Genomic DNA, 22,463 nt, shown 5'->3' with positions numbered 1-22,463 from the left:
ACAGCTCATGATTTTTAATGTTCTTTTGTTATGGAAGATGAACAACGTAGTAAATAAGTATTTGTATTTTGTCTTCTGCATAGTTGTATTGTAGAACCAAATTTAAAACGGAATCCTGAAACAAAATAAGAATTAAATACAAAACTCAAATAAGAACCGAAATCATTCCAGAACTGGACAGGTTCAACATGAATATCGATTATCAGAACCGAAATGGGACATGATCCGATTGTGGATAACACTAACACTCCTCGGAATCAAAATAGGGATTTGGCTGAATACCTGGTTCCGGACGGATTGACATCCTGAATTGCAAACTGCGGTCAGGAGGAGAAGGCAAGTTGTCTTACCCAAGAAAAAAAACAAGAGAAGGCAAGTTGTTAGGGCGAAACCCATAATCTCGCTTCTGCCGACTGCCGAGCCCCTCTCTCTCTCTCTCTCTCTCTCTCTCTCTCTCACTGTGGCGTTTCACTTATTTCAAGTTCAAAATAGCCGGGAAACTAACGGCTGGCAAGAACGATACCCTAGAGCCTCTTCATGCTTAATCAATTACGGCTATGGGCATTGCTTCGTCGCCCTCCAAAAACCATGAATCTGAATCCCCTCGCTTACCTTGTCGTCTTAAAGCCCTCATTTTCTAATTTAGCAGCTGTAGACGATTCCATGGATTTCTCCATCTCTAACCCTAGAGACCCCGTTCGAGAAATTCTCAGAGGTTTCAAAAGCTTTGGACCCTTTAAATTTCTCAGTAGCGACCACTTCCGAATGTTGATTTCAGGTTTGAGTCCCTCACAAGTCGATCAGATTCTCCATACTTTGAGAACACATGATGCGGAGTTTGCAGTTGCTGTCTTCCACTCCTTGAGGGATGACTATGGGTTTCGGCACTCTAAGATCTCTAATTTCATTATTTGTCATATCGTAGCTGAAAAGGGCTACCTAAGAGAATTGCGTCAGATTTTAAGAAAGATGGTAGAATCAGAAGGTACGATTTTCCTGTTCTCTTTGGCGTTTCCACATATAGTTTCCTGCCTTAGAATTAATTAAGTTCGTAAGCTCCAACAAATTACTGTAACTTGTAATTCATAGTTGTAGTTAAACTTTGGTTCCGAGATTGATAACTGCATTTGGATTATTTATAGGGGGCAATCGTTTATGGGTTTCTTGTTATTTCCTTTAGGATCTGATTCTGCACCTTGTCTGTGTGAGCTACTATGGAATAACTTCAGAGGGTGGAATTCAAGTAATCTGGTATGGGTTATGCTAGCTAATGTTTATTCAAGCTATGGGATGGTTTGTGATGCGTTCTTTATAATTCGTAGGATGAAGCACTATAACTTTCAACCTTCCATTTCAACGTACAACAATTTGATATGCAACCTGAGACACCCGGATATCAACCTGAGATACCCGGATATCATATGGTATATATACCGTGACATTAAAGCCAGTGGGCTTCCTCCGAGTGAATATACTTATAGTATCCTTATAGATGCTCTATGCAACCAGTCGAGATTACGAGAAGCAGTAACATTCTTTCAGGAGATTGTAAGAAAAGAATTTAGACCCTCCATCGTTTTGTTCAATACCCTTATTTCAGGGTTCTGTAGTAATGGTTCTGTAGATGTTGCCAAATCATTGCTTTGTATGATGCTCAAGTACAGAGTACTTCCTGATGGCTACAGTTACAATACTCTTATTCATGGGATGTGTGTAGCAGGATCTGTGGTGGAAGCCATGGAGTTTATCCATGACATGGAGAGGAACGGTATTGAGCCAGACTTGGTTACATATAACATTCTTGTTAATGGTTTCTGTTTGCTTGGTAACATGAATATGGCTAGGGACCTCATTTGGAAGATGCAATTTAAAGGTTTGGACCTTAATGTTGTAACATATACGATACTAATCTGTGGACATTGTGAAATGGGGAACATCAGAGAAGGTTTGAAGTTGAAAAAAGAGATGATTTCACAAGGTTTTCAGTTGAGTATTGCAACATACAGTGTACTGCAGAGCAGTCTATGTAAAGTTGGCTTACTTGATGAAGCCATGGGCTTGCTTTGTGAAATGAAAGCTGTTGGCTTGGAACCAGACCTTATTACTTATTCCATCCTAATTGATGGCTTTTGCAAGAATGGGCAGATGGAGATGGCAATTGAAATATATACGGAAATGTGCTCAAAAGGAATTATCCCTGATTCGTTCGTGTATGGTGCTATTCTGTCGGGTCTATGCCAAAAGGGAATGATATCAGAGGCAAGGGAATATTTCGACTCCCTAACCCAACACTACTTGGTGGTAGATATCATTTTATATAACATAATGATTGATGGGTATGCAAAACTCGGTAATATTGATGAGGCTGTACTATTGTACGAGCAAATAATTGAAAATGAGCTTACTCCAAGTATTATCACATTTAATTCCCTAATCTATGGGTTGTGCAATAATAGGAGACTGGCAGACGCTAAACGGCTGTTGTCACATGCAATTAAGGTTTATGGATTGGTACCAAGCGTTGTGACTTATACTACCCTGATGGATGCATTTTACAAAGAGGGAAATCTAAATGATGTGCATGAATTGAGGCGTGAGATGGAAGCAAAAGTTGTTGCACCTTCTGTTGTAACTTATACTGTAGTTATAAAAGTGTTTTGCAAACAGTCTAGGCTACAAGAAGCTGACCAAGTACTATCGGACATGCGTGCAAAGGGTCTCACCCCAGATCAGATTACTTACAATACCCTTATTCAAGGTTTTTGCAAGGTTAGAAACCAGGAAAAAGCTCTTGAACTATTTTTTGAAATGCAAAAGCATAATCTGGAGCCAAGTCCTGTTACATATAATATTCTCATTAATGGCCTTTGCATGTACAGAGACTTAACCCGTGCTGATGAAATGTTCTTGTATTCTCTTCAAAATCCCAATGTCAGATTGACAAAAACTGCTTATACCACAATAATTAAAGCACATAGTGCAAAGGGCAATGCTCATAAAGCGAAAATTATTTTCGATCTGTTGGAGAGGGGATTTGAAATCACAATTAAAGATTACAGTGCAGTGATTAATAGACTATGCAAAAGGTTCTTACTAAATGAAGCAAAAGATTTCCTTCGTCTGATGCTATCTCACGGAGTTTACCCAGATCAAGAATTATGTCACATAATGCTTAATTCTTTTCGCCGGAAAGGTGATGTCAGTTCAATGTCTGAACTAATGGCAGAAATGATCAAAAGTGGCTTGCATTATTGATTAACTTCGGGGGAAGAAAAAATTGTGAGCTCTAATTGAATCCGTTGGAAGGATAAGTTGATTGGTATGCTTGGCAGTTTCGTTCTGAAGGTATGTTTTCTTTCCTATCACAATCATCTTCTAGTAGAGTCAAATTTATACACTATATGTATATGATGCTTCCTTTGATTCGCCTAATTTTGACCTTCTTTACAATTACTCTTCTAGGTCACAAGTTGTAGATATATCACATGTACCAATTAGAACTTGTTTATCTCTAAATTTTTTCCTAGAGATTTAAAAAACTTAGGTGCTGAATTCAAGTCACTTATTGGCTGTGTACTATGCAATAACAAATTTGGCCCTTATGGTCTTTTTCTTAAATTTCATTTTGTTAACAGCATGAAATAGGGAGAATGCTTATGTGTCTTTAACTGATCATACAAGCCCTCTATTTATAGTATAGAATTATGATAGTCATAATAGGAATACAAAATAGAAAACATAAAGAAATTACAAGAATACCCCCCCATCCAGCTGCTCCTTTAAATAAGGTTGGTGGAGGGGGAAAGCCCCAATGTGTCCCTGCGGCACACTTACTCCTATTCTAACACTCCCCCTCAAGTTGGTGCATTGATGTCACCCATGCCCAACTTGACCAAAGTAGGATGAAACAACTTTCCAACCATCCCTTTAGTGAACAATTCAACTAGTTGATCACCAGACTTCACAAAAGAAACACAAATCAAACCACCATCCAACTTCTCTTTGATGAAGTGTCTGTCAATCTCCACATGTTTGGTTCGATCATGCTGAACTGGATTATGAGCAATACTGATAGCAGCCTTGTTATCACAGTAAAGCAGCATAGGAAGGCAAACAGGTACACTAATATCATTCAAAAGTATATGCAATCATAATAACTCACAAATCCCTTGTGCCATGGCACGAAATTTTGCTTCAGCACTAGATCTAGCCACCACATTCTGCTTTTTGCTGCCTCAAGTGATAAGATTCCCTTCTACAAAGGTATAATAACTAGAGATGGACTTTTTGTCAGGTGAACCAGCCCAATCAACATTTGTATAGGCATTAACTCGGAGGTGATCATAAGGAGATAAGAGGATCCCTTTCCTTGAACTGACTTCAAGTATCACAAGATACGCATAACTGCATCCATATGAGAGGAATATGAATCTTGTATAAAATGACTAACCAAACTCACAACCACAACAATATCAGGTCGTGTATGAGAGAGATATATCAGTTTTCCTACCAACCATTGGTAGCAGCCTTTGTCAATTGGTTCACCCTCCTCTGGGCCAGGAACTAGCTTCCATAGGAGTATCAGAAGGGTGACAACCCAACATACCTGTTTTAGACAGCAGATCAAGGATGTACTTCCTTTGAGACAAAAAGATACCTTTTGAAGACTTGGCAACTTCAATCCCAAGAAAGTGCCTTAACTTTCCAAGCCCAAAGAACCCTTGAGATGATCAATCTCAGTACTATCATTTCCTGTTAGCACGATGTCATCCGCACAAACAATGAGCATAGTAACTTTTTCACTAGACCTCCTTATGAACAATGTGGTCAGCATTACTCTGCTTATAACCCACAGATGTCATAGCCTTGTGAAATCTTTCACTTTAGGTGACTGCTTCAAACCATAGAGAGCACACTTCAACTTACAGACCTTGCCTTGAGTTCTTGTGCTAGAGAAACCTAGTGGAATATCCATATAAACTTCCTCATCGGGCTCTTCATGGAGGAAAGCATTCTTTATATCAAGTTATTGGAGTTCCCATCTTAGGTTCACAGCACATGAGAGTAACACTCGCACAGAGGTCAACTTAGCAACTAGTGCAAATGCCTCATGGTAATTAATTCCATATGTCTAGGTGAACCCTTTAGCCACAAGCTTTGCAACAGAACCGTCGATCTTCTGTTTTACCAAAAACACCCACTTACAGCCAACAGGTCTCTTCCCAGGTGGAAGAGTCACGAGTTCCCATGTAGCATTCCTTTTTAAGGCATCAATTTCTTCTTCCATTGCAACCTTCCTTTTTTTTTTTTTTTTTTTACAAGAGCTTCTTGCCAATTTTTGGGAACAAATAGAGGAAAGAGAAGACCCAAAAGCACAATAGGAGGGAGAAAGTGAATCATATGAAATAACATGAGATATAGGGTACTGAATACACGCCCTAGTGCCTTTTCTAAGAGCAATAGGTTGGTCAAATGGAGAGATTATACCTGAAGTATGAGGCTTAGTCGGTTCTGGATCCAGGGCTGGCGAAGGGATGTGTAAAGGTGTTGTAGTAGTGGTGATGGTCTGAAGTTGCTTATTTATGGTATATTCTTACGATAAACTTGAAGAGTGGAGTCATCAATTTGTCTTTGGAATTCACCAATGGTTCTCTGAACTCGAGTCATCTCCCCCTAAGTTGGAACAATAGGAACAGGAGTCTCTGTCATAAGATCTGACCCCTCACTATCTTGTGGAGCATGAGGAGGATCTTCAGGGGAGGATGATGGGTAATTGTGGAGCAACCATATTCAAAGTCATCTCTTCTTCACTAGTAATACCAGACTCCCCCTGAAGAGGTGACAAGTAGTAACCAACTAATTCATGAAGCACAACATCTATTATTACCATAGTACGTCGGGTAGTAGGGTAGTAACACTTGTATCCTTTCTGTGTAGGAGAGTAACCCAAAAAGATACATTTAGTACTTCAAGGTTCCAATTTTCCTGGTGATTGCTGATCCCCAACATAGCAGACAAACCCAAAAGTCTTTAGAGGAACCAAAAGGATGTAGTTCCTTGAAGAACCTCAACAAGAGTTCGAGAGTTAAGGACACGAGTCAGTATGTGATTGATTATGTAGGCTACTATGAGGACAACATCACTTCAATACTTAGATGAAATATGTCTAGCAAAGATCATGGCTCGAGCAATATCCAGCAAATGCTAATTTTTGCATGCAGCCACCCCATTTTGAGCAGGAGTATTAACACAGTTTGTCTGATGAAGAATCCTATGATCAGCTAGGTATTTTTTTAAATTGACCCTCTATGTACTCTTTTCCATTATAACTATAGAGAATTTTCAAAGTGGTATTGAACTGAGTTTGAATCATTTTATGGAACCGCTAAAAAAAATGAACACTTCACTTTTGTGCTGCATTATGTAAATCCAAGTAGTTCTAGAGTGACACTCAATAGAGGACACAAACCATCTTTTTCGAGAAATAGATGTTCGACGAGACAAGACTCCATACATCAGATCGAACCAAATGAAAAATAGAAGTGCTTATGTTATATAAAGGTAAATAATTGGAACAAGTATGTTTAGCCAGAGTACAAGCTTCACAAAAAAATTCATCCCTAGTACATGATTTAACTAAATGCGGAAATAAAAGAGACAAGGTTCCAATTGGTGGGTGTCCCAAACGATAGTGTCATTGATTCAATTTAGAAGAAGCAGAATGTAGTTGATGAGGAGTAGTTGATGCAGCAATCGTGGAAAGACAACCATCATAAAAATAAATAAATAAAGACCACCTTGCACCTTACTGCATCTAATCGTCTTTTCGTTACCAGATCCTGAAAATTGCAATGAGAAGGAAAAAGGGTTACTTTACAGTTTAGGTCCTTAGTAAGACTACTAATGGATAGAAAATTAGTAGTAACATTAGGGATATATAAAACTGAAGACAGAGGTATAGAAGAAGATCACTTAATAAAACCCTCATGTGATCAGTGGCACCGGAGTCAATGATCTATGGAGTGGAGACAGCTGATTCATAGTGGCCACTAAATAAAATACCTGAGTGAGCAAAATTAGAACCTGAGGGGACTGAATTGGCAGGGGTTGAGGAATTGGAAGCCTTGAGCATATGTCTGAATGCCTGGAGTTCCTCCTGGGAAAGTCCTATACAATCGCAGGTGGAGTGTCCACAGTCTCAACCAATTGGGCTTTAGTTTTAGATCGACCCCGAGCACGCTTTGCCTCAAAATCAGCAGGTTTCCAATGGACCTTCCAACAATTTGCCTTGGTATGGTATGGCTTGTGGCAGTGTTCACATTTAACAATCTCCTTGGTGGTATCACCAGTTCGATTTGCTCCCTTAGAGGTAGTAGTGGATCTCGTCTATAGGGCTGATTTTTTAGTAGTGGGAGTATGTAGCATATAGTTACGAAGACATTCCTCCGTATAAACCAAGGCAAATGACTGTTCCATAGTAAGGAAGGGAGATTTGCTAAGCACCTGAATACGAATCTAATCATATTTCACATTCAAACCAGCCAAGAAACATTACAGATTTGTTGGAATCTGTCCAAAAGATGAGGCAACGACAGAGAATCAAAAACCTGAAGTGATCCAGTGGCAACCTGTAGAACCAGCCACAGAGGAGGATCCTTTGGAGGCAATACCCTCAAGAGTAGAATTGCTTACAGAGGAGAAACTTATACCCAGGACCTCAACCCCAACATATTAGAGATGAGGGAATCGAAGCACCTCTTTCAGTTCTGTTGTACCGCAAATCACAGGATAGGTAAACAGTATAATAGCTTATTAACAATAGGAAAGGAAGAGGGAAAACAAGAGAGGGAGAGAGGAGAGATCACATAAAGATAGGGGAAGGAAGGAGAAAGCACATAACCACACAAGCTCTCTTCGAACGAAATACTCAACTCAAAACTTCATTCTTCAAATGGAAACAATTCTAAAATAAAAACTAACCCAACAAAATCTCCTATGTATCTACTCTGCTACCTAATAATAAAGAGAATAAAATAAACTAAGATTTCTTCTTATGCAATCTACCAACCCTTTCCAGACTAGAAACCTGGTTTAGGACCGGTTCTCGGTTTGGGCCTTCAAAAAGGGTCGAATCGGTCTAGCAAAGCCAAGCCAAGCCAAGCTAAGCCAAGGCAACTGCATCAAATTGCCTCCTCTGAATAGAACTTGACTCTGTCGAATTTGGATGGGGTCCAAGAATGTCGTTGGAGTAATCAGACCTGAGGAGAAAAGTACAACCATCTGTTTGAGTTTGAGAGGTGGAAGATCTTTCGCCGTAAGAAATTTCATCTCAAGTCCTCGTGTTGGAAATATGTATTTTGATAATCACAGTACTTGGCTTTCTTGTCGTACAACTATAGATGTCTCAGAAGAATGTGGCAGACTGTTAGGATTTAAAATGTAACCGCAAGCGTACGGATCAGTGTTGCTAAGGGTCGAACACAGGGAGAACAACCACTTTATTTTTAGCTTCTTTTAATAATGCAAAAGTGAACCGATTAATGGTTGTGATCTAATTCTAATTGCCGTCCTAAGCATACGTATCTAAAATAACTTTTAACCATTCGTCATCTAAGAATTTAAATACCCAAGCCACGCAATTAAAATTAAATAAATAAATAATTGAACATAAACAACCCACAATTAAAAAGCAACGAAGGAAAAAAAAATGTTGAAATAAAAATAAAGTAAAAGAAAGGGGATAAAGCTAGAGAGAGGCTCATAAGTAGGTTTCTCTACTTAGCCCGAGGGATGCATCATTATATGAGTTTCTCTACTTGACCAGAGAGTCACTCTTACAAGGGTTACTTTATTTGGCTTTAGGGAAAGGGAGACAATTAAAATAAAAACAATAAAATGATGGTTCTATGGCTAGGAGGAGCAAAACCAACACATACACTAGCCGTGAACCTTGGGGGAAAGGGAGAGCAATAATGTAACGACTGAAATTAAAATCCTAAATTAAGAAAAAAAAATGGTAGTTAGAAGAGGGAATGAGAGGGGGGTGAGAAGACTACTGAAGGAGCCTACTTATTTGAACTTCAACCCTTGAACTGAAAACTTGATCGATTTGAGATACTACTAGTACTAAAAACTAGATCTGGAATGAACCAAATCTGAAATTTCTAATACTAGAGAAAACAAATCTGAAGAAAAAAATTGAACTTGAAAGACATACTCCATAGCTTGTTCTTTTCACCTAGAATAAGCCTAGAACTAGAACTAGAACTTAAAAATTACAACTTCAATTGCTTAAACAATAAAAATAAGAGACTAAATAAAAAAAAAAAGTGTTTGCATTAATTGAATAAAAAGAACTTACAAAAGTGTTTAAAGCATAAACCTAGAACTAGAGCTAGAGAAAGAGCAACTAAAAAAAATCTAAGAAGAGAGAAGTAGAGAGGAAGAAAGGGACCATCCTTTAGGGTTTTGTGGACTCCCTTTTATAGGGAATAGGAGAGAAAGGAGGACATCCAAGGATGGATCCCCTTGGACGATTTTGTGGTGAGGTGGAGGAGAGAAGAGACAGAATCGTACGAAATAGGGAATCTCCAACGATTTTGCTTTCTTTTTCCTTCTTTTTCTCTCTTCTTCAAACATGGGCAGCCTCTTGGACGATTTTTCTTTAATTTTTTTCCTTTTTTTTTTCCTTTCCTATTTTTTCTCCCTTTTTTTCTATTTTTTTCTTTTATTTCCTTATTTCTCTCTCCTCTTACATGAGAAACCCTATGGTTGACCTCCTTTGAGTGATGAGTACGAGAGAGAAAATATTCCAAAAAAAACCTCCACAAAAAAATAACAACCAAGAGGTTCGAACTTGAGACCTCCTAATAAGGAAGGGATTTTGCACACCACAACTCACCAACTGCGCTAGGTAGTTGTTGTTATCAAAAACGAATCTTCAATCACTTAAGGGTGTGGTTCATCGATCCTTGTTGGCATTTGGAATATTCCTTGTACCTCTGGGACAACTGCAAACGGGCTGGTTCTGCATCTCGGTTCAATTTTGATCCATTATTCTTTTTCTAGCCAGAAAAGAATAATCACTTGTATGGGTGACCAAACGGATGTGTACTTTTAATTAAACACATCCATCTTGCTCAGAATTTCGTCCTCTTCGCAACCATAAAAAGAAACAAGACCTCTTTACGTGTAAAATTGAAGATATAGCGCCCGATAGTCCTTAAGGCCTTGAAAATATAAAACCTACAAAAAGAGAGTAAAACCCAAGGTAGCTCCATTCTAAACATGTAAAATGCTTGTTTTACTACCCTAGATTTCACACATAAATGTGCTCATCACAAAGCTTTACCGAAGGAACACATTGCACCTGATCGATCAGTCCTCCAATGGAATACGTGAGTGAACATATTTCATTGATCTTGAGATTATTATTGTTCACCCACACAACATTATAGGGATTCAAATGAGGCTCTGTCTTCACATTTAACTTGCAAACAACATCTTCAATGACAAAGTTGATGTAACTATCGGGGTCAATCACCATATTACACAAGTTATCATTGCATCCACCCTAGTTTGAAAGATGCAACGCCCCATCCCCAATAAATTTGCACAATATTGTCCTCTTTGGCCCATGGGCCTCAACGCTTTAAAACGTGCTATCATGTTAAGGAGGCTAGAGGTTATTAACTAGTCCAATAATCTCTCCTTAGGCGATGTGGGACTAAAGCTTGCACACCCTCACTGATCTCCCAAATCCCCTCTCCCAGGCTGGTCTGGTACTTGCCATATTTTTGGGTGTTACAACTTCCCCCCTTTCGGCACAGCGTCCCCGTTGTAGCCCCACATGCTGTCCGGGGTCTGCTCTGATATTATTTGTAATGCCCCAGTCCCGTTAACTTTGCACAATATTGTCCTCTTTGGCCCATGGGCCTTAAGGCTTTAAAACACGTTGCGCCATGTTAAGGAGGCTAGAGGTTATTAACTAGTCCAATAAACTCTCCCTAGGCGATGTGAGACTAAAGTTTGTACACCCTCACCAATCTTCCAAACCCCCTGCCACTTGCCGTATTCTTGGTGGGGACGCCTCACCGATTTCGTAGGCGGGTCTGATACTTGCCGTATTCTTGAGTGTCACAAAAGATACTATAACAACTCCAATTGTCCTCTTCGGAAACCTTCTGTGTGGTCAAAAGAAGGTGGATAACGTAGCACTGGGGGCGCTCGCCGTCACTGTCACCGTTATTGATCTCACTGGGCTCACAATCACATTCAACCTCTAAGTTTACTGTACATGTCTTTTGATGCTCTTCTAGTACATATGGTATGAAATAGTCCTGGTCAATGTAAGCTACCAATTGGTTAGGGCACTACACAGACAGATGTCCATACCCCTTGCATGTGAAACACTAAATAGCTTCCTTTGGAAATACGGAGTTCATTTCATAACCACGTCGAGGTGGGGAGTAAGGTCTATCAAAATCGTGCTAAGGTGGGGAGTATGGACGAACTGATTGTGTAGGTGTTATAGAACCTCTAGCCTGTGGTTTATTAGCCGAGTTTTCTCATCTGTTGATTCATTTTCTTCTGTTCTTTAGCCTCTCCTAATGTTATTGTATTGTTATTTTGACATTTTCTTCCTTCTTTAATGTTATCTATGTTTATTTATTTAGTTTTTTTGGTAATTTAGTATATGTTACAGAAGTCCTCAGCAAGCTTGAGCTCATATTTAGGAAAGTCAAGGTATCGACAACCCCATATGGAAGAGTAATGGACCTTTCGTTATCACAAGCATGAGGCCCCAGGTTTATTGCTGATCAAATATTTCATTGGAAAAAGGAATTAATTCTTCCATTTCCATGCCTGTATTTATTTTTGCATTTGATCAAAGAGGGCTCTTGCACGGTAAGTCTCTTCTCTCTCCCTCTTCCTTTTGAGGTTATTTTCATTCATTTTTCTTGGTTGTTTTTTCTGGGTTCAGCTGTGGAGTGGGAATTTTGTTATTTCTCAAAGGTTGTGAAGTTTCTTGCTAAATTTGGTTTTGGGGGATTACAATCTTATATGTTCTTTTTGCATTATATATTTAAGTTTGTTTTTGTTCCCAGTTTCGTGGCTATATTTATTTTTTCTTTAATTAGCCTTGGATGGTGGCTCCAAATTTCTTGGATTTAGGTATTCAAGTTGTTTGTTCCTCCGCACTTCCCGCCCCATCCACCAACCCCCCCCCCCAAAAAAAAAAAAGAAGAAGAAATCGAAAAGGAAAGGAAATCGAAATATTCTTTTCATATTTCCGAGAATAAATGTTACTTTCAAAGTGGAAGTTAAGAACATAATGAGAAAAGATTATATGAGACGGAATCTAGGAAACTTTTTCTGGAGGCTGTCAGTCACACACTATAATTTTGAATGATGGATTTGGATTTTGGAGCTTAGATCTCCTGTCATATGGTGAAATGGGAGAAGATGAGATTTGAAAGAATGTATTCCGAAATGCTGTTGGGTAGTGGGTGTTGGATACGCACTCCATTAATGGGTTCTTCCAATTACATTGAGAAGGATAGCATTTATTAAGCTATAAACAAAACTAAACAAGACTGACAAAGACGAAGATGTCTCCGTTTCCATTTTTTAGTAATTAGTTTGAACGATTCCGCACTTTGTCTGCCTTTTCTACTGCTCTACAATATGATCTCTCCAAATTCCCTTTCTTTTCTGTTCCTCTCTTTTCGCTTGTGTTGCTAATAGCTGGATTCATCTATTAGAACAACTAATGCAAACCATTAGGTAATGGGTGCTCAAGTTTGCTGTATCTTTTGATGGGTCTCTGGTATTTCAGGGAACACAAAAACTCGGAAGAGAACAAGGATACAGACCACAAGAGAATGAAGTCAATCACTCCATAATTAGATGTTTCATTTGCTCATGAGGAAACAGCTGAAAAGATAGTAGCACTTCAGAACCTTGGGCATCTTTCTTGCATTAAAAAGCTTGAAATAGAATTTGCTTTTGCTAAGGTAAATCACAATGGTCCAATCTTTTTTATCTGGTGCACCATGTCTGTAACTGACCCAATTTTTTTTATTTCTTATACATTTTGATTACCGGCACTCCATACAACCATCTCGAGGATCTGACACTAGGACTTAACTTTACAGATCTCAGTAAGATTTCAGTGGCTTTGTCTGATAGAGAGCTCTCCTAATTTATGGTGACTTGAATGTGAGCTTACTGTTGAATAACTCGTTTGTGCATTCTATTTTCCTACTAAATGTTAAGATTAGATAATTTGGTTTCTGAGCCCCATTGATTTCTGTAGGCATATATTAGAGCTCCTCTTGTGGAACCTGTGCTGGAATTCTTAATAGATCAAGGCCATTTGAGCTTCTCCTCAAACAAACTTCAGTTTGTGAAGATGTAATGTAGAGAAGCCGTGAGATCTGAATTGGAATTCATCAAATTCGTACTTTCCAGTATCAAGTGACGAGGCGCAAAGATTATTACATGAAGAGTTATTGCAGTTTCAAGGAGTTTCATAATAAGCAAAAATCATATTCTTAAAACTTGATCCAGAACCTAGGATGTTGGCAACTAGCAGAAATCTCTTTTGAACCAGGTTGGATTTTCCATTTGTTTTTCTTTTACTATGGCCCGTTCTATTTCATTTCTTTGGGAACCTGTGTGGAGATGGTAGGTAAGGATTTGTACTGTTAAAGCTGCTATCCACTCGTGATTAGACTCATGTTAATAGTTTTCTTCCATTCTTACTTGATTCAAGAAACATTATTCACTAGAGAGATTTCCTTCTTTTTTTGGTTGGTTTGCTATGTTTTCATGAATAGAATACTGCTGAGTGCTGACCTGTAGTAGAACTTGGTTTATAAAAGAACCTGGAGGAGAAGTTCTTTGTAGATTGGAGACTATGAATTTTAGGGTAGAAGTACAAATGGAAGTAGTGCTGTTAGATGTTTACTGAAAGCAAAGAAAAGTAATCTTTTGTATTACTGATTGATTGAAATGAGGGGATTGAAGGACTGAATTGATCAGTATTACTTTGTTTTCCCCCTTGATATCATAATATAGAACTTTCCAATTCAGTTTGGTGCGTATAAACACTGAAGGTCTGTGTCAAGATTTTGATATAACAACATGTAAGTTATATTTAAGCTTGCATTTAGATCCATTTTAGGAAAAAATTAAAAAAAAAAAAAAAAAAATATATATATATATATATATGGTATTTCATAAATTAAAAAAGATGATACAAAATTTTCCTGATAATTTTTTGATCCATCCATGCAACATTCCTAAGAGATGTCGTAAGTATTTTTGAATATTGTATAAATTATTTGCAAAGATGCGTCAGACATTTTCACTTGACTATTTTACCCTTCATTTTTATTTAAATTACATCCCTCCTCCATTATCGTTTTCTCCTTTCTTTTTGTTTGTCCTAAATTTCTGGTACTGTTAGTATTTATTTTTTTCCCATAATTAAATACTCCCGAAATGAAATAAATCTAAAGATTCTATCCAGGATGTTATCTCTCTATGTTGGATTGGCGCTCTCTCCCATTCTCAGAACACTAACACTCACCAGACTTGTTTTCTTTGCAATCAACAAACGTTTCCACTGACATCCTTGAAGCTGTAGCATACATCCCCAAGGCCATAAGTCTCTCTTTCTCTTTTAATTGAACATTCCTCTCTTGTTTTTCTGTTAAAGATTTGCAACTAAGACAAAAAAGATGGCATCTTAAGGATGCTGATTTGAAGGAGAAGAGATTATCCTTTCATCTGGTAAACATTTTTTCCCCATATCAACAACGATATTTATATTGTCGCCCCTTAATTTGATTTTCATACATAATCAACTTCGAATCGCTGTTCTTCAGAATTCATTAGACTTTTTATTTGTTGTTCTATATCAGTTCGTTCTTTAATTCTGATTAGATTTTTTTTTTTTTGGGGGGGAGTGGGGGGTTGCATTCCCTGCAATACCAACATAAACGTTGATGTGAATTAACTTTCTTTCAGGGAGTACACATTTGCTGATATTTGGATGTTGGTGCATTGGGCGAATACCTGAAACTGATGTTTGTTACATTTGGAATCCCTGCCTCTCTTGATCAATTTACCAATGATCCAGTGAGTTTACCAATTTTTTGTCTTCTATTGCAACTATTCTGATTTTTCTCGATGTGTTGTTCTGATTGATTAGCACTGTTTTGTTTATGGTTTTGTGCAGTAGTCTGCCTCTCTCTCTCTCTCTCTCTCTCTCTCTCTTTCTCTCTATGGATCAGTACACCCAAGGCTCACCTGACTCCAGAAATGAAAAAAAGAAAATTACTAAGTTCAGTTAAATCATATAAACCTAGTTATACATTAAGAAAATCAAAACCCATATAGAAATCAAGAGTTTTGATTCCAACCCCCAAATTTCAAAATCAAATATGTGGGAGAATAATGGCCGTTCCCTATAGAATGGTTCCGACATGGTATCCATATGGCCGAATGGTAATTGTGGTATCCATAAGTTGGTCCTTCATGAGATTTGTTAGGTTCTTCCTTGTAGAGAAAGTAGCCTGATTGTCTTGGTCTTACCATACTGTCTCTTTCTATCTTACCAACATTACTTTTCTCCATTGCTTAACTAGAGTCCCTGGCATGACAAACTTTACTCAATGACAGGATTGCGTTGGCTCAACTGGTTGTGCTTAGCCGGATGATTTAGTGGAGTAACATGGGTTCCTTGAAGCACATTGCTATTTGCTTGACATATCTTTGGCTTCAACATCTAAACAAGCAGATTAAACTTACCTGGCACTATTTGGTTTGGAAGATCTGAGTTGGCCTTGGTAACTTTCTGTGTCTTGCTTTCGTGTAAGCTTTTTGTGACTGAGCGATCTCCGAAAAACACGTGTGGAGAGAGACTGAAATTGTAAGCGAAGCAGCATTTAGTTGATATTTGCTTGAGGCATCTGCGGCACATCAACTTTAAAGAGAGCCAAATTAATCTTGCCTAGTGTTGTCTGGTTTTGACATCTGAGCTGGCTCTACTATTGTTTGGGCAAATTTCTTGTCCAGTACGTGATAGTTATAGGGACCTATCTGATCAATTTTACCCTAGGTTTCTAGATATTAGTTTATTACTGTACCATGATCAATGTCCCTTTGCAACAGAAAAGTAGGTCACAGGATATTTTCATGTGCCTGCTTGGATTTTCTGCCACAAGTTACTCTTGATGTTCGGTTGTAACTCTTTGCTGCCATTACATTCCCAATCTAGACCCTTAATGAAGGGAGACATGCCAAAAAAATGTCTTCACCTTGTCCATATTTTTGAGTTAGAGCTGTTGGGCAAAAATTGTGTAAATCTAGGAGCTTATTTATTTAAATGTGCTTTGCAGGGAACGTAAATAGGTAGCTTTCAAACTTGACATCCGTAATTCGATCTCTCCTTCAAGAATCCAAAACGGAGGCATGCACTTGTGGGATATGTAGTCAAGTATATATCCTTGAGCTAAACATGATTAAATATGAACATCCCATAATATCGAATATGATCTTGTTGACTAAAATGTCATGACTTGCCAAGTTTTAAAGCTACTATTTGTCAACTAACAAATGACTGCAGTGGAACTCTATTCTCATTTTCTATGGTTTGAGATCATTACTCATGCATGTGTACAAATATAAAAAGATATGCTAGCCTGACAGTCACCTATCAGGGGAATGTTGAGATATTTATTTTTGCATTTTCTCTCTCTCTCTAAGTTGTGTGAGACCATGCCATCTGGGACACCGAGATTAGACCATCTGTCCATTCCCCTAGGAGTGGTTGTCATACTAACTGATGAGTGTATTTCTTCACATCATCGGCACGGGCAAGGACCGGTCCTGACCCATGGTGCACCTCGGGCCGCCATCAGGCTGTGCTGCCACCTCGGCCCTCCATTAGGCCATGCTGCCACCTCGGCCCTCCATCAGGCCGTGCTGCCACCTTGGCCCTCTATCAAGTCGTGCTGCCACCTCGGCCCTCCATCAGGCAGTGCTGCCACCTCAGCCCTCCATCAGGCCGTGTTACCACCTCGGGCCTCCATCAGGCCATGCTACCACCTCGGCCTGATGTCAACAAGGTTTCTAGAGACGTGCTTTCGTCCACCCCTACATTGAAGGATTGTAATCCCTATTCAGAAGGATAGGATTCTATCCACTACACGTCATCATAGACGTCTGTCCCTCATACGGTTGGCCTTTCCAAGATAAGAGGGGAATATTCCCCTGGAATATACCCCTAAGACCCGGAATATTCCCAGAATCACAGAGCCACTCCCCTCAAGGACTCCACGCCTAAACAGGACTCTTCACAATCGTCTCCCACTCCCTCATCAGCAGCATATAAATACCAAGGTAAGCTTCCATCATAGGGGATCGATCAATCACTTCTCTTACTGGAAAAGCTCTCTTGAGCATCTGTTGTGAAAATATCTGACTTAGGCATCGGAGAGTCCCCCGTCAGGTCAGCCCGGCTCTCACTTGTTGTCTCTTCTGTGCAGGTCAGCCAAAGCACTAGGAACTGCAGGGAAGATCGTCCGGTCAATTTTTACTGCATCACTAACAAAACTCAAATTCATTTTAATTGTAATAAATGAACTGATATTTGTAATAAGTGAACTGTTTATTTACCATGTTTTGGAGCTTGGACTGGTTTACTCATAGAGATTGGAACTTGTAGTAGTATGCATATAGGCTGGGCTCGAGCTACTATGTGTCTGAATTTTGGGCCAGTGACCCTGTGTTTCATTGCATCTGAAATCAAAATAGCAAGGGACATTGCAACCACGGCTAGGACCTTTTGACTGGTTCTTATTTTTCTTGATCTAAACATGGTTATGATAAATTTGTTTTAATTGAGGCCAAGAAAAAAAATGGCTGATTCTTGATTTAGCATATATGCTTTTGTAGGCCTTAATAAACTGTCAGGATGAGCTAATTTGTGCTTCAATTACTATTTCTTCATTACGAGAGTAAAGACTAGTTGAGATATTGATTTATGGTTAACAAGAAACAGTGAGGATCAGTAACTTGAATCAAATCATTTAACCTTGGATGATCAACATTGGCGACCATTGATCTCTTGCAGAATGTATAGTAGCTCTAATATACTATAAATTATATTTATGCCCTGTATTGTACATATTGAGGTTGAACCTATCAACTGCAGATGTCCAGTAATATCGCAACTCTGATCACACTAATCTCCTAGTCCTGTTAACCACCAATATTTAAGCTTGGCACTGAACTATGCCTTTATCCACTACTTCAACTTCGATTTTATGAGTTTTCACTGAAATTTTTGTGGCTTTCTTTTTTGCCTCGATCTCCACCCATATAAAATGCATACACAACAACCAGATGAGCCTAGATGTGTCCATAACTTGTATTAGGTTCTACTTTGTGGAAGTATTGACTGAATTCGGTGTACAACTCTTTCTCCCTCTTATAGCAGTTTTCTTCATGCCTGAATTCTGCCGGCGTCTGAAGATCTCCTGCGTTATCTCCTTCTTAGGTAATTGTAATTGGAAACACTTACTATTATTCATCTTCTGTGTTCTTTGAGTCGGATCTGTAAATCCATTTTTTAATGCTGATTAATTGCTCTGCATCTATTGATTGGCCGTGAAAGCTTGAGGTTTTATTTTTCTGATGATTCATTTTATCTCGAGGTGTTTGATGTTATTTCAATCTATAAGTGATTGGTTTAAGGGAAAAGGTTCTTTCACAGTAACGGCTTTGGTTTGAAGATTGCTTATGGTTTGATTGATTGATTATGTTTTTCCCCGAAGGAATATCTGGATTTGCATGCATGTGGAATTTCGGTTGTTTTGATATCTGAAACATTGTCTCTTGTTACTTGGATAAATTTAGACGTTTTTACATGGGTGATAGAATATTTCAAGTGGGTGCAAACTTGTTTCACCCTTTACTTGTACAATATTTCTCCCAAAGAACTTTCATTTGAAAAGATGGATTTTTATTTTCTGGAGGGCAGGTCATGGGACTTGAAAAGTTTTTTATGACTCACTACTGCCTTTTCCAATTGCATTGCAAAAGGAAAAATCTGCCACATACGTCTGGGTCATAAGTCCTGTAGATTGGGTGAAGAGTTCCATTACAGGTTATTGTTCCCTAAAATTTTATTTTTTTCCTAAAATTAATGAGTTGCAGGCTTTGAGTTTTAGTATTTATCTTTTTGATTCTCTTGGTTCCAAGCAAGATGTTGCTTGGAACTCATATTTTTCTTGTATACAAGGGTAATCCAGTGTATTATATTTTAAGAATATTTGATTTTCTCCTCCTCAAATTTTGGGATGATTTTTTCTTCCTTTTAGATTCCTACTTTGACATGATTAATATTCAAAATGGAATACAATGTGTCCATTTTCTGGTGATTCTGATTCAGGAGGAACAGGACAATCCAATAACAATATTACTAATAAATTTGCAGCATTTTCTGTATTGCTCTTTTTTGGTGGTACATTTTGTTGTTTAGACCTGTTGCTTAGTAGTCAGATTAAATTACCAAGGGGGAATCAGTCACAGTAGGATCCATTACAACTTCAAAAAGAACTCGGAGTAGATCAGATTTGACGGCAGGAACAGATCTGAAATAGACTCAGATTTAGGTTGAAACTTGCATAAATTTTATCTCACCAAATATGGCTCTGTTGGGGCTACAATTTAGATGGAATGGAGAACCTATATGAGGGAACAAAACATCAAAGTCTAACAAATTCTGCTGGCTGGATACAGACTTATGCTGGTTGCAAGAAAAAGGAACTTTTTGGTGATTCTTCAAGAACTTGAGTTGGAAGCGTTGGATGATCCTCAATTTGGGTCAAGTGATCCTCCTAAGATCCTTAACAAACCCTCAAAATCTGCAGCAATCCAGGATCTGACCTAGAAGTCATGCACTCGAAAATTCTTCCTAGGAAAGTCCTGTAACTGGATTCGATGGCCTTCGTTGAATTGAATTCCTGGAAATAAGTTTTGCTTTTCCAAATTTTAGATTAGTAGACTTCTCTGGAACTCTTCCCTCTATTTATGATTGCAGAAGGATAAATTTTAACAATATAGCTATGACATTGTAGAATATATGGTGAAAGCATTACAATAGAGGATGATGATTGTTACTACAGGATAGTATGCTTCTCTTGTAACCTTCTTCAAGCAAGAAGCAGTTTGTCACATGCAAGAAGAGGAGTGTGATTCCCATGCATTCTCTTGTTCATTGTGATGTGTTTTCTAGGTTCACTTGCTTACCCTTCAGGATTTTGCAAATTACATTCTCTTACAGAGTTTGTGAACACTCAGTTGGGCTTTTGGCACACCAAATGGAGAGCTGGAAACAACAGAAATTCACGAGGCAGTTGCTATGTAATGCCATAAGTAGTAGAATATAGAAACCAGTTACAAAATTGCAAAACTAAATTTAACTTCAGCATCTATCAAGGCCTAAGCTAAAGTCATTATCATTGTAAATTTGTTTGGTTCATGGAGAAACAAATAAATGAATAAAGTCATATTACATCAAGGTGTGAGTTGTGAAGGCTCTTTCTGTGGTCCAGTAAGGACAGTCAATGTTTGTCAAGCACCATTGCTTGGGAGTAGAGATCTTAGTTGCTGAAGTTGTGCATATTTTTGTTCCCACTCTAAAAGGTGAAACATGTATAGTGTTCATTATTATATATATATATATATATATATATATAAGCAAGAGGGAAAAGGAAAAGGATCGTATTCACATTTCCTTATCAGTGTACAGTTTTAGCAGGCCATAATAATGTTTCATTGCTCCTCGCTTCCGTGGTTCTCTGCAAGGAGCCATGCAAAACTACAGGACCATTTAAAAATTCTCAATAAAAAAATAAATAAATAACTGACCATAGAAACAAGTTGAGAATAGACCAAAGGATGATATTTGAACCTATAGCTCTAAGCCTCATTGAACTGCAGAATATACTATGCTTTCACACCATTGTGTAGACTGCTTTCAGAACTCCATCTTAGTTTCATCTGATTCATGCCATGGAAATTGTTGACAAGATAGTGCTCTTGGCCTAAGAAGCACATGTTCGCAAACCTCAATTTGATGAAGACTAAGAGGAAATCGTATACAGTGGAGAAACTTATAACCAGAACCTCAACCCCAGCAGATTAGTCATGGCTTATCTCTAAATAAAGTGTTGCATCAGTCTCCTTGAAAATGGGAAACTATTTTTTTAAGGATTTCTTATTCAAATTTTAGGAAATGTTCTTAACTTTCTACATGGTACAGGTTCAGGAAATCTCTGTTAACCTGGAAAAATGCTCAGCTTAATTTCTCTCTCTTCTTAATCTTTCCTCCCTCATTTTTTTCATAGGTATGTGGAGGGGAATGCATCGGCTTAACAAATCAATTTCCCAATGGACTCATGAAGAAGAATGGAATTGCCAAAACACTAGACTATTTGTCTAAGTGAATTTTGGGATCGTAATTGTGAAATCATGACTACATGTTCAGCTATGTCAAACCTAATACATACAATAATAGCAAAGTCCACCATCCACAATAATAGCAAGGTATCTGTAATGGGTGCATCTTGTTGTAACCAAAATGGTGAACTAACAAGTTGAAATCGTTTTCTTCATTGTAGTAACATTGCTTTTATGTCATTTTTTATGATGAAAGCCCCTCGGGCTTTCCAAACATTTGCTCATCTTCCATAGAGCAAGAAACCTAGAAGGAGATCCCATTAGATGCAACCCACAAAAAGGTGGGCATATTTTGCCATTAGTTATCCATAATATCACAATCATCAAAATCCATTGCCTTAGCTTCTTCTTGGCAAAACTTGTGTGGTCCACTTGTAGCCCCATCCCAATACCGCCCCCGCCCACGCCCACGCCCACCCACTTCTTGAACAAAATAAATAAATAAATACCCCACCCACTCATCTTCCCGCATAAACATCCCATCCCGTTCTTAATTATTCGTTATTTTTCAGCCCTTGATGATGTTGGGTGCTTAGTGGTTAGCCGATCGACGTCTAATTAAGTTTATAATTGTCTAATATATTTAGAAAAGACCAAAAAAAAAAAAAAAAAATCAATCATAGACTATACAAAATTAACATGGAACGCAAAAACCAGAAGAGGGGGAAAAATTAAAAATAAAAAATCATACCAAAAAATAAGTTGGATAACTTTTTCAGTGTGTTCATTATTATGTTCATTATTATGTGCTATTACAGTTGGAAACATAGGAATCAAGTCATTTATGGGTCTTAAAAGTCCAACCCCAATATTCTAGAATAGGTAGAAGTCTTGGGTCTCTAATGGCACCCTTACTTTTCTTGATGAGCAACAGGTGAACTCCCTCAACCTCAGACCTACCCTGACACCAACACTACAACCTGTTT

The 22,463-nt window shown here is 38.2% G+C and overlaps 1 protein-coding gene across 10 annotated transcripts; it reads left to right on the top strand.

Moving 5' to 3' along the window:
• Nucleotides 1–182: 182 nt before the first annotated feature.
• Nucleotides 183–21,717, top strand: LOC122063147 (putative pentatricopeptide repeat-containing protein At1g13630). Of its 10 annotated transcripts, none has more exons than XM_042626840.1 (9): nt 183–985; nt 1,181–3,345; nt 11,693–11,907; nt 12,839–13,016; nt 13,158–13,221; nt 13,319–13,615; nt 15,037–15,147; nt 18,509–18,571; nt 21,426–21,717. In XM_042626840.1, the coding sequence occupies exons 1-2, from the start codon at nt 538–540 to the stop codon at nt 3,253–3,255; spliced, it is 2,523 nt and encodes an 840-aa protein (XP_042482774.1). In that variant the 5' UTR covers nt 183–537; the 3' UTR covers nt 3,256–3,345; nt 11,693–11,907; nt 12,839–13,016; nt 13,158–13,221; nt 13,319–13,615; nt 15,037–15,147; nt 18,509–18,571; nt 21,426–21,717. The 10 variants fall into 10 exon arrangements, with proteins under 10 accessions (XP_042482774.1, XP_042482772.1, XP_042482769.1 ...); XM_042626838.1 differs by having other exon boundaries at nt 19,816–21,717; XM_042626835.1 differs by lacking the exons at nt 18,509–18,571; nt 21,426–21,717 and adding exons at nt 14,537–14,799; nt 15,691–16,425.
• The last annotated feature ends 746 nt before the right edge of the window (nt 21,718–22,463 follow it).

Source organism: Macadamia integrifolia, unplaced genomic scaffold (assembly GCF_013358625.1).
Source record: "Macadamia integrifolia cultivar HAES 741 unplaced genomic scaffold, SCU_Mint_v3 scaffold1220, whole genome shotgun sequence".
In the NCBI taxonomy this organism is placed as follows: domain Eukaryota; kingdom Viridiplantae; phylum Streptophyta; class Magnoliopsida; order Proteales; family Proteaceae; genus Macadamia; species Macadamia integrifolia.
This window is presented reverse-complemented; position numbering and strand designations above follow the sequence as displayed.

Excerpts from the sequence above, each read along its gene's own strand:
- LOC122063147 (XM_042626840.1), top strand. The coding sequence starts at position 538 with ATGCTTAATCAATTACGGCTATGGGCATTGCTTCGTCGCCCTCCAAAA. Across the intron at positions 986-1,180 it reads AAAGATGGTAGAATCAGAAG|GATCTGATTCTGCACCTTGT; the intron begins GTACGATTTTCC and ends TATTTCCTTTAG.